Source organism: Stegodyphus dumicola, chromosome 3, assembly GCF_044657685.1.
Source record: "Stegodyphus dumicola isolate Sdum_Otavi_A_Nest chromosome 3, ASM4465768v1".
Taxonomy (NCBI): domain Eukaryota; kingdom Metazoa; phylum Arthropoda; class Arachnida; order Araneae; family Eresidae; genus Stegodyphus; species Stegodyphus dumicola.
The window spans coordinates 111,876,094-111,889,567 of NC_140770.1; the positions used below are offsets into that span (position 1 = coordinate 111,876,094).

Genomic DNA, 13,474 nt, shown 5'->3' on the forward strand with positions numbered 1-13,474 from the left:
AAAAAGACTTCTGCCACACAGGAACACTGCGCGCCGGTATCCAGGAGTGCGGTGGCCGGGATATTATTTACCAAGACTTCAATCTTCGGAAGAGTTAAATTTTTCACCATTACTGTATTTAACTTGTAGGAAGAGGGGTTTTCGTGGCCTTCGGATTTCCGCACCCTCTCGTCAGCAGAAATCCGTTTTAGTTTAAATTATTTTTTCTTTCGGTGCTTTCCTTCTTTCTCCACTGGCCTTGAGACTTTTTTCCTGGGTTGCTATTGAACTGTCGACGTTCGCCGGCTGTTTTTGAATGCTCGGGTTTCCTTGCCCACTGATTCGCTTTTTCTCCGTAGCCATGTGCTTGAGTTTGCTGTAGTCTTGGCGTACCAAATTGGTTTCGCTGTTGATATTGGCGTCTTCTTTCGACGGCCGCCGTTCTTCTACTTTCAAACTGGATTGCTAGCTCAAATAATTTTTCCAGTGTAGTCGGATTTCTCAATTCAATAAAGTCTTGCACTTGGGGTAGTAACCTCGGCAAAATCACTTGAATTATTTCAGGATCCGGACGGTTTCCATACAAGAGCTTGAAAACATGAATTTTTCTTAAAATAAACCTGGAGAGGTTTTCCATTCTTTGTTGATATATACTGAAAAGTTCTGTTTCTAATTTCGCACGATCCCTTACAACAGGGAAGGCTTTTAGTAGGGCAGTCTTGAAATTTTCGTAGGTATAGGTGGGACTTCCTGCTTGACCCAAGAGACTTCTGCCGATACATTTGAACCAGTTAAGCGCTTGGCCCCTCAAAGCGCTGGTAGCTAAGGTAACTTTTTGAAACTCGTGCACGGGGTAGAGCATGAAGTGGTCATCCAATTTTTCCAAAAAACTGGTTACCTGTGAGTGTCCATTAAACGTTGCTTCTGGTTTCATCGAAGCGCGCATGGTCTGGACAATATACCCAAATCCTTCCAGGGCGGCAGCTGGCATTTCTGGATTCTGAGCTGTTTCTGCAGGCAGCACAGGTTCTTCTTGAAACTCGGCCATGGTTATTCTTCGTCGGGCGCCACTATCAGGTTCAATGTTTCTTCTTACCTTCTTCGGAAACATACAATGACCTGACTAGAACAGAGAGCTTACTAAAGCTATGTTCACTAATTGTAGTAAGTAGACAGGATACAGACGAAGGGTATACAAAACCCTTTATTTTTTCTTTATATACAATGACTTCCGTACTTCGGAATACAATGACCCTCCACTCGGGGTCTAACTTAAAAGATATCAAAATAAAACTAAACTCTAATTTAACTTTAGAATAAGATTGGCCTTATAATAACAGGAAGCGTATGTAGCACAGAGACTGTGAACACTACAATACGTTTAATTTATCAAGAGGATTAAAACCTCTGGCCTGGAAGGCAAAGTAGCAACTGCGTAACTTCTAAGGTAAGCGGCCTGCTTCGAACTCACGGCTTCCTCTCTTCTGCTTGGCAAAAAGGCCACACTTAAATACTTGGCGTTCGCCAGACAACTTTGCATAAACTCCTTCACGCTTATAATTCTGGCCGGAAGTAGAAAATAAGAAGTGATAGTAAAGATTTAAAATAAAATAAACGTTAGTAAAACTTAAGATCCTTACAATGTTTCATCAAAAACATTCTAGTGTTCCATTGCGCTAGAAAGCATACGCCATTGGATGGCTTCAAGAACATCCGCGAGTAGTTCTGGCAACATTTCTTATAGAAAAATATGATAATTTTCCTAGTTCAGTCAGGAAATGTGCATTCACTTTCTTGTTAGTCATGTACTTAAATTTAGGGTTCCATCATCACAATAACTGTAGCCGCGACGATTTTATGCTTGTGGAACTGCAGTTTTCTGGCAAGTAAATACCATCTCGCTCCTCTATATGTAATTTTCGATAGCGCATTTCATGACAAAAATGTATGTTTTGGTGTATTTTGCTATCTCTTCAATTTTGTTCCATCGTTTTTGAAACACCCTATAGCTAACAGAAGCGTATGCACATTATTATAATACGACATTAATGAACAATAAGCTTGTAGAATCATTAGGTGTTTTGAAGTAGGAAATGTAAAAAGTGTGCAGTGTCCCTGCCGGGACTCGAACCTTAGACCTCTCGAATACACGTTACAGCATATACCATTTACACTATAAAGGCATACGAAAGGAAGGGAAAATATACCTTGCAAGCTTATTCTAATTATATATTGATATTCTGATTTTGACTTACGAGTCAGTAGAAAATGAGACAGTACTAGACCTGCATTTACAAAAAAAAAAAAAAAAAAAAAAAAAAAAAAAAAAAAAAAAAGCATTTTTTTTTTCAGACATTTCAAAAAAATACTAAGAGATTTTTAAAGCTATCAGTTTAGAATTGTCAAATTAGAAAACGATTCCCTCCATTTTTTTTTTTTTTTTTTTTTAAAAGCAAGTCACCATTGGATACAAGTATTTTCCATTTACGATAGTATAGCGAGATACGTATCTCCGACAGTATGTTCAGTGCAAGAGCTAGTTTCACTAAGAATGCTTTTACTAAAAGCATTTCTTCCTAGACAGAGAGACTTTGTATCTTTTGCCTTAATAAATTATTAATTTGTTTAATGATATAGAATACATCCTTGCATAAATCTTTTCACTCGTTCAAATTGCGGCTCAACTAACGAACGAGAAATAATGTCGAAGTACAGACGAAATCGCTCCACAATATTTCTGAGAATCTCAACTACTCTTGTAACAAAGCGAATGATAATTAACATTTAATTAATCCTCAGCTGTTAAATGTTAATAATATGTTAAAAATTCATACCCACTACGCTGAAACCCTAAATTTAAGAACTGCACATAGTACAGTTAACTGAAAAATCGTTCTCCGAAAATATTAAAATTAGGATATCTAAATTTTGCAGTGACATATAGATAACTGTTTGGAACTGAAAGGAATTGATTTTGCACTTATTTGTCCCAGGTACATATATTATATTCAGCAATAAAATATTGTCTTATCTATCGCACAGACATCATATAAACTTTAGAAGAATTAACACTATTTCGTTAAGCAGCAAATTCAATAAGAGTTTTAAAAAGTTGTCTAAATTTCAATACTGCTAAATTATTTTACTTAGTTTGATTATTATTTAGAATTAAATAAACGAAGCAAATGATAATTCTTTTAGTACCTATGTAAATGGTTTTAAGCGATTAAATATTTAAAATAATAACTAAATAAAAATAATATCAAAGAATTACCTCAAAATTTTACATCTGACCTACCAACATTAAGCTATAACAGTTATTAAATCAATTCAGGTCTGACAGGAATTTAAAACCTCAATAGTTTTTATGAAACAAAAATTTAAAGTATGCAACTACATTCGTGTGCAAAATTATAAAAATTTGCGATTTGTGTCTATTTTTATGAAAAGTATTGAACCATAGGTACTAGTTATGTCGCGGGAGAATTATGCAAATATTCACAGTCAAAAACGTAAGCGTACACGTGTGTATCTGCAGAGCTGTGATTGTGGATAAAATATAAGCGCAAGAGGAAATTTTAGCGATCTGAGTGCTAGGTTACAGCCGAAAACACCACGACAAAAACATCGCGGACGAAAACGTCACGATGAAAACAACGCAAGGCGAAAACGTCGTGATATAAAACATCGTGAGAGAAAATAAAGCAAAGAGAAAACATCGCAGTTCTAAAGCATCGTGGTACAAAATATTGTCGTCGAAAATAAAGCGGTTCAAAAATTTCGCAGTTTAAAAACATCGTCGTCGAAAATATCGTGGTAAAAAAGTAAAGTACCTACAAATTATCGTATGGCGATAACATCGCAGACATGATTTTTAATTGAAAATCAATATTCGCATCATGATTTGTGTGCGCAAGATGGAAAGGATAATTTTCACATTCGTATTTTTTATTAATAATACATTAAAAAAAAGAAAACAAGTAATTTAAATAAAACGAGAAGTAATTTTCATTATAAGAGTATCAGAAAACAAAAGTGAAGAAAATTATCTCACAATAACTTAGCAATTTTTTACTTATCTTTCTTTTTCTATTCTTTTTTAGATAATACTTTTCATCAAAAATTACCAGTAAAACTTGTAAAAACTATTTTATTAATAACCTTTTAGTTAACTATGTCAGTTTGAAATTCTTTTAAGTGCTATAAATTGCATTAATTTTCTATACTTAAGTTTCCATGTTACATTTTCAGCAAATATTTATTAGTTAATAAAAATATGAAAGTAAAAATTATCCTTCCTTACATCTTGCGCTCACAAACCATTATGCGAGTTTTTACAATGATTAAACAAAACGTTATTACATTTTACAGTTATTAAAGCCTGAAAAACGCATGTCTGCGATGTTATTGTCATTCGATGATTTGTAGGTACTTTATTTTTTACCATGATATTTTCATCGACGATGTTTTTAAATTGCGAAGTTTTTAAACAGCTTTATTTTCGACGACGATGTTTTGTGGCACGGCGTTTTAGAAATGCGAGGTTTTTTTTTTTTCTCTTTGCTTTATTTTCTCCCACGATGTTTTTGTACCACGACGTTTTCGTCTAACGTTGTTTTCTCCGCGACGTTTTGGGCGTACACCGAATGCTCGTACTCCTTCAAGACATTCCCCGTGTTTCTCGCAGGTAAATTTTATAAGGTATCAGGTAAAATAAGTAGCCATGAATGCATGAATGATGAAATGAGATATAGAATTCTAGGTAGATTGGGGACAGGCCAATCAATTTCAAGAGCAAGTGGCTATGGCTACAGATCTCAATGTAAAGCCCACTGTCCTTTGTAATTTGTGGAATTAGTTTCAGGTCACTGGATTCATATCGGGAAGACCAGGACAAGGTAAACTAAGATCCACAACGACGAGTGAGGATAGTTATTTAGGACTTTCAGCACGGCGATACAGGATTACTTCAGCTTCACAGCTTTCACATCAGCTGTATGCTACCCTGGAAGCAGTATTTCACGGTCTATAGTTGCCCGAAGGCCTCATGAGACAGAACTGTGTACCAAATGATCCGTTATTTGCGTCCCGCTCACTGCAGCACACAAGAGAGCGTGTTTAGCATGGTGCAGCCAAAATGCGCCTTGGATTAGACTTCAGTGGAGCACTGTGCTTTTTACAGATGAGTTGATATTCAGTCTGGACACTAATTCTCCGCGAAACTGTATCTGCACAGATACAGATAATTTTCCAGGTAGGAAAATGATACCATCCCTTCTTCATCAGGGAAAAGGAACATTACATGGTGGATGTGAGCAGGTGCAATGTTGGACGGTCGCACATCCATGAATGTGTCTGAAAAAGGCCCCCTGACTGCTATGAGGTATAGAGGGGAGACCCTAAAGCCCTATGTTCGACTTTCTAGAGGAGCAGTTGGTCCTGGGCTCCTGTTAATGGACGACAAAGGTCTTCCTCAGTGCTCAACTGGTCGACGATTACCTGGAACGTGAGGATATTCGCAGCATGGATTGGCCAGCCAGATCCCCTGACCTTAACACTTTAGAGCACGTATAGGATACCCTTGGTAGGGCAACATTTTTCTCTATCCCTTAGCTGGTGTAATATCGGTCACAGATTGTGGTGCACAATGGTCAATGTTCTCGGCGATGAGAGGACTAAATGACAAACGCGTTTAACCATTCTCGACGAATGCTTAACAAACAAGTGTCTAAGCGTCGGATAAAGAATATCGAAGCAGAATACTTAAAAAATCACGTAATGTTATTTTATAAATGCAGTTTACAATATAGAGCTTTCTTTAACAAAATAAAACCATCAAACTAACCTGCAGCGAAATCGATAACAACCATAAGAAAAGTATTTGATAATGTGAAATAAGCAGCGTACACAGCTGAAATTATCAAAAAGGATGGATTAGCTAAGATTTCAACGGCGAGGTTTATGACAGTCGGCGGAGATTCGCATTTGAAGCAAGTAGATACTCCTGGTGACTTTTCTGGATCTGGCGCAATGCACTCGGTTGCTTTCTCAGAAATATTTTCTCTGAAGTGACTTCTTTTACCATTCTCTGAGAAAAGATAAGCATAAGTAAAAATCATACGCCAACAAAATAAGCAAAAGTAAAAAAATATATATATAATAAAAGAAAATTATAAGTAACAAATTCCCCAAATTATGCAATTTTTTTGTGATTCTCTGAGAAAAATGTTCGTAACTGAAATCATATGACAACAAAATAAATGAAGTAAAGAAACACGATGAAGGAAAATACATAATACTTTTCTCAAAGCTATACAGTTTTATATATTCCCGCGATGCAATATCGGACATTAAAAATATCAGTGAAGTTTTAAAATAACATACTGGCACTTCGTATACTTTATCTCAAATAAATCCTGGCGCATATTGAGAATTTGCATAAAAATAAGTAAACAAATAAATAACGATAGAATGCTGTGCAAACGTTATAATGCAAAATCATTTTGCTCATCACTCGCAAATACTATATTTTTTTTCGTCTGTATGTTTGAATATGTCTTCTTTTTGATAAAAATTATTAAAACCAAAATATATAAAAGTGAAAAATATCTACAAAATTTGACTTGGCTTTTTTCCTTTTATTACTCTTCATAACTCGCAGACTTCTCTGAATTGCTTCTTTGATTTTTACCTGTTGGATTTTATTTAGAAGTCTAGCAAGAATCTTCTATTAGTTTCTAATTCATTCACATGCGACGAAAGGTAGTCTTATTTGGTAATTGAGAGATAAAAGTCATTAAAAGTGAAGACGCATTTGTGATTTATAGTTTCTCTTTATATACGAGGTACGAACGTTTGACGTCAGATTAGCAGAAACGCATTTAAAGTGAGCTTTTTATTCTTTATAAAAGCTAGTCAATCGTAACAGAAAATACAGTTAATATTAAGCTGCAATCTGATTGAAAAACGCTTCAAAAAAGGTCAGTCACTGTTTGAGATGATACAGATATGCAAAGGTATTGTAATGCATATAGGAAAGCGATGTATTAATCTACCAATTGATGTGTATTAAGCGAATACAATAAACAGTAGGGATAATTAAAATTTATCAATCGGTTGTTGAATATTTGAAAAAGTGTATAAACTATATTAGCGGATAAATTATTGAAGTTAATAAAGATTTAAAAAAAAAAGTAATTGAGAATTCCTCGATACTCTCATTTGATCATGCAATATGAGATAGCTGTCGATCGCTTTATCAAGTTTCTGCTAGACTTTGAACCTTAGTTTCATACCAGGATTAACAGCAAGCAAAATTTCCTTAACATGCTAAATCTGAATGAAAACAGGCTCAATATTTTTTTAATTAATTTCTTAGTCCTTGGTCTAGTATCAGTTTGAGATAATCTTCGGGTACTTTGTTGTATTCAGTTAAACAGATAACCAAGCAAATAAATAGAAATCAGGTCAGTGTATCTAAGAGAGAATAGTTTTGTCCCCATAGGGATTTGAGAACCTAGAGGATTTTATTATATATATTTAGAAAAATCTATTGCAGTTTTAGCCTGACTTGTAAGGAAAACATATATCAAAGTTCTTTAAACATAAATGAAATTAGTTATTCTAGTATTTTTAATACTTGTGAATTATGCATTCATATCTGATATGATGCTTAACAAATTTTACTGATCTATCTTGCTTAATGTGCCATATTCGATTTAACAAATAAATATATCTTGTTTATAAAACTTGCGGTTTATCATAAACCTGGAAAATATCTGAAAAATTTAAGTCAAATATTCTTCGCAATAGATGTAATATTCACTACACTGAAACAGAGGCAAATATATTAAGTTTACTTATGTGACGATTTACAAATTCATCACGTAAACATAAAGTAAACGTTGATGCATAAAGATAGTTGCAGTCTTTGAGATAGAATGAATATATTTTATTCTTCAAAGACACATTTCCTAATTTGATTTACAAAATGCAACAGGCACAATCTGCGCGCAATCGTTATGTCGAAACACTTGATGAACGAGAGATAAGAGACAACATGCTCATAGGACAGCAAATAAGGGCAAGGATTCGACGCTTTTAAGATACAAGTTTCATTTAGAATGAATTGTTTTCAGTTCAAATTAATTCCTAATCGTTAATAATATTCGATTCCCAAATTTGAAATCATTATTTTTGGCTGAAGCATTATATAAGCATCTGAGTCATGAGCATTAAGCTAGAATTATAGGACGGAAAGGAGAAGTGACCAAATTAAAATGGAGAGTTAAGGGACTTATGCAAATTAAAGTTATATTACTTTACCTATTTTTTATTTCTTATACATATGCATTTCACGAATGCTGAATGTCCAGTTCTGCTGATATGGCACACAACTATGCTTTAACCTACTTCGTTCCACATACATGCCAGTATAGCACACTAAGTTAAAGTAACGATGAAACGCTTGCGAATATCCTGAAGACTAGCAGAGAATGACCACACAAATACAGTATCCTTGACAAACACCGACAAAAAAAAGTCATATGAGATTAAATCCGAAGATTGCGTGATTACAGCATTAATGCATCATCTCCTCATCACGTGTAAACTAACTAATTTAATAGTAAATTTGAATTTGTACAGTCTACAAATGATTTTTATCCTTGTGGAAGATTTTGAGTAAGAGATTGTAGCAAATTATCTCGATGACGCTCTGTAGAGAATTGAGAGAGTCTCTAGAGAGTCTAGCCGAGAGCCTGATAATTGTCTTGCTCAAAGATGATCATCACTGTTTTTATTTAACTGTGAAATCGGCTAGCTTTTCGGTATGTCGAAGTAAATCCATCCAAATGACGCATATGTTAACGAAAGGAATACTTTGAGAGTAAAAAAAAACTTAAAATTTTACCTCTATTTCAGTGTAATAATGTTTGATATTGCATTCTTAGTTTATTTTTTATGAATTTTTAAAATGTTTAATGGATTTATGAGTATTAATACTAAAACTTTATCGTCTTTCAAAATGAGTAGTATTTTAACATTTTATTATGAAATGTTATCAAAGTATAGAGTGAGGCATTTAACATTATCCGTTTTCAGCATCGGATAACATATCTATTGTTCCCAACAATAAGCAGAATGGAACGCGGTTAGAAGGTTAGATAATTCAGCATTTTGGATTTACAAAAGAATTCTCATTTCTTTAATACAATATCTTGGAAATACCCTCCATGAAGATCTACGCATTGCTCCTTTCTCCGTATTTCACTTGCCATGAATTGACGCGACATTTTCAGTCTCCTAACAAACTGCATTTTCAAAGGTGTTAGTATCAAATAGGGTGTGAGTGAGAATTTGAGCTTTCAAAGTATCCTCATTAAAAATATGAGCTTGAGCAAGTTCTGGGGAATTGAATGAGAACCATGAATGTCATAAAATGTGTAAGAAATCGCCTAGGGAAGTACATAAAGGTTTTATAATGGAGTTATTTTGAAAGCTGATGTTTTCATTCGTAACTTATCTGACATTAACAACCTTAAAAATACAATTCGGCAAGAGATCATTAATGTTTATCAGGACATTTTATGTCGTGTCGCGACATGGTAAGTGTACCTCAGAACTGGCAGCAATACACCTTGATTGTCATATCGCGCATCTTCAACGCATTAAATTAAAGAAATGAGGCCTGTTTTGTAGTCTAACACAGTCTACTGAACCATAGTTATTAATATTTATCCCTTTATTATAAGCGTATCCCAGCGTTTCTCAGTACGTAATTCACAAATTACAAGTAGCCCTCGAAGCTTCCCTTTATGATCTTCTTAGATTTCTAAGAAAGATCAAAAATAAAATTCAAATGAATTGCGTATACCACATTATAGCTGAAAATCTCTAAACATGGAAATTATACATTGCAATCGTCCGTCACGTTTTCTCCCAACATTGACATTTCATGAAATTTATTACCAGTTACCCTAACCTATGGACTTCCCCACTCTAATCTTAGCCACAAAAAGCAGATTTAAAGCATTATCACCGTGATGCTTCTCGCTATCATTTCGCTACACATCTAGTGCTGCTGAGGTCATTACCCCCCCCCCCCAATGAAAAACTTAATATAGTGAACTGTACAGTTTGCTTCTGCATATCTATTAGCATTTCGTGAAAACATAAAACAGTTGTGCAAGAATCCTATTTATTTAATTTTTAGTTAAGAAGATAAAGATTACCTAAACTCTAACAGTCTTGAACTGTTAAAAAGGAATATAAATTTTCTTCTATTAAATTAATTACTAAATATCGATGTAAAATTAAACGAGTTTTAATTAACTGCATTTTAAAAATATAAGATGCTGCTAGTGAGTAACACATGCCAAAGAAACTGCTTTCTAAGCAGACAATAGAGTGGTTGTAGAACATTTTAATTTATAAAACTTGTCTTTACTTCAAACAAGTTTGAGAAACGCTATGTTACTCTAATTTGAAAATGAGTAATATTAAATGTCGTATGTTTTACAACATGAATATCGTCATTTACGCAATGTTTCTTGAATATAATAACTATCTTTGGGATTAAAAGTACGCTTTAATCGAAAATAAAACAATGCATGAATCACTTGCTTAAAGCAAGAAATAATTAACATATCATATTTTGTTAGTCTCTCTAAATAATATATTTTGTATTATGTGCAATTTCGTATAGCCTCGCCCACATGCAATCCGCGTAAAGCGTGTTTTCCCCTTCCTGTATATGCAAGTTTAACTGCAATATATATTCCTGTTTAAGTAGTTAGTGCTTATCATTAATTACAATCTTGCCCAAAGAAAAATTAACTTTGTCGTAAATTAGTTTGGATAAACAGAGTTTTACTATAATCGAACATAATTTTATGCATTAAAATTGATTATTTTGTATGTTTCTTAATCAGCAGACATGCAGCAGTGAAAGAATAAAATGCGAGAATGTAAATTATATATAGACAGTGAACATTAATAATAAACTGTAGATTTCCTTTCCTAATGACATCACCAATGCAACATTTTGCACAGTTAATGGTAACAGTTATTATCTTAAAAATAAAGTGTTATTATGTTTTTGTCATCTTTCTCATAAATAATTACCTAAAGACAGACTTTTGTTGTTTTCAGTGCTCTTCTCTTCTTCCTCGCATTTGGTACACGATTTGCCATCCAGAGGGGTCTTCAAGACTGCAAGCTTGTGGGCCAAATTCGGTGTTCTGTATAAAATGGCACCGACCAATGAGTTCAGCATAATGCCTCCGAGCAGTAAAAATGTTCCATGAAGTCCATAGCCGTTTAGAAAAAAGTTCGTTATGGGTGGAAATATGAAAGAACCAATTGATGAACCAGAATAAACGATGCCAAGGGCACATGCTTTGTACCTGGAGAAATTCTGGTTAAGGAGCACGTTGGTTAAAGGCACAATAATACCAATACCAATACCTAAAAGAAAACATTTTTATTATTTAAGAAAGCATAGAGTTACTATTTTTATCAGAAGAAACGTTTTTGTGAATAAATTTATTCTGCAAATGTCGCTTTATTAATTACTTGAAGCTATGTTTCGCTTCTAATTTCGAAATATCGTATTCCTTCGATTCTAAGGCGCCATCGATTTTAAGAGCAGCCTTTAATTTCAATACTTTCAATGGAATGGTTTTTTTTTCTCAGAAATTCATTTCTAAGAAGAGAAAAAAAAAGTTAAAATATATCCAAACAAATATTTTTCAGCAGCTGACTTAGATTTGTTTACAATATTCGTACAGCTATTAAGTTAACAATTTATGATATTAATTAATCCCACATGATTGGCAATATGGAAGAATCAATGACTCAGACGCGTTTTTGTTTTAGAAGTAATTATACGGAGAAAAATGCAACTAAGGAAAGACATAAGACATAGGGAAAATTTTAAATGAATTTTCAGTTATGTTACATAGTCTCGACTCTGCTGATCTTCGAAATTCAAGTCGCACTGAGATAAAAAGGAGGAAAAAAACAATTGAGTAGAAAATTTAAGAGAAATAGGAGGCTTAAAAATCTGAGCAGAAAAACGTTTTAAAAAAGAAGCATAAAATAACTTAGTTAGAAAATGATAAATAATAGCTTATAGCGTAAAATTAGAATAAACATGAATAACTAAAATTAACAAATGCTGTTGAGAATGGGAAGCTCGAAAGAAATCTATTTGACTAACTGAATTATTTTCTAGAATCACTTTACCAAAAAAATTATATGTTTAGAGTTGTATCATGATCCAAAATTCAGTTAACATTTAAAAAATTTATATTTCAGGCGAATGTGCAATAAATGCAGTTACTTCACAAATTAGTAAATTAAGAGAATAATATTTAATAAATTGTTATTAATTAAGAGAATAATTTTATTTCGCGTAATGAAAGAAAATAAATTACAATACCTATTGATTTTTTTGGTCAGTTTGCTGTCGATGGTGCAAGATCAGCTTGTCAAAAATAAACTGTCATTTACGTTTATATAAATATATAGTCTATCCACGACGAAAAGAGACTTCCCTTTTCCTAGGCAGGTGAGTTCATTTCACTGAGAAGAAAGACGCACAGAACCCATCCAGACTTGCAAATGAGTAAATACGAATTTCATTGTTATAAAACGTAAGGTATTAGTTTCGGTCTAAGATGCAGGGACTGTCCAACACCACGTGTTGTAGGCATGAAAAGTTTCTTCTTCTGACAGACAGGCTATACTTTTTTTTATGGCGGGCACTAGCCATTTGTAGGCTTTCGCCACTACTAAGGCTAGAAGTGGTGGTCATTTGATTATGAAAGCAATTAATAGGCTGCCATCGGGAACAAACAATTCACATCCATGTCTTCTCCGGAATTTGAACCCGAGTTCTTCAGTATCGCAGTCGGCTCTCCTAACCACTATATTGTCTGGACGGTCGCTTATTTGCTTGCCCGTGTGTGGATCCCACGGGTGCATCAAAAAGTTCTCGGACATGCTCTGTAGCGCACTAATAAATGGCAGCGCGAGGTTGCGCTCGCAGGTTAGTGACTTTCAAGAAGTAAAAGAAGGCAATAGGCCAAGAAGGCAATAGGCTTTAAGAAGGCAATAGGCCAAGAAATATAACAGTGTTAATACGACGATTAGAGACATTATAGAAACATTGTTGGTGGGTTGTACAGATCAACGCAAATAATCCTATCGTTGAAACTGAACACTCGGTGTGTCTCTCCCATGTTTGTCTCTTAACTGCTGTTTTGAAGCAGAAAATCACAGCGTCGCAGCGTGCGAAGGTTTCTGTGAGTGTGCCATGGATAACCATCATTCATGTCCACGATCAAGTCGAATCTCAAAAGATTATGTATTAGCTTACTGAAAATGGCTTCGATGCTGTGTCGAGGCCATTAGATGCAAGAACACTGGAACCGCTGCACTGCTGTGCAAAAAGATTATTTCTAAGGAGATGAAATTCAAAATTGGAAATTAA

The 13,474-nt window shown here is 34.1% G+C and overlaps 1 protein-coding gene across 3 annotated transcripts in view; it reads right to left on the minus strand.

Moving 5' to 3' along the window:
* The window catches only part of LOC118187736 (monocarboxylate transporter 12-like), a 184,661-nt gene that overhangs the window by 10,384 nt on the left and 160,803 nt on the right, over positions 1 to 13,474 (minus strand). For 2 of the 3 annotated variants that reach the window (XM_085813202.1, XM_035358012.2), the window contains exons 3-4: positions 11,104 to 11,445; positions 5,825 to 6,067 (exon numbers count right to left, since the gene is read on the minus strand). In XM_085813202.1, the coding sequence (XP_085669328.1) occupies positions 5,825 to 6,067; positions 11,104 to 11,445 (585 nt within the window). The remainder of the gene's footprint in view (positions 1 to 5,824; positions 6,068 to 11,103; positions 11,446 to 13,474) is intronic. The other variant, XM_035358013.2, reaches the window with a different exon arrangement.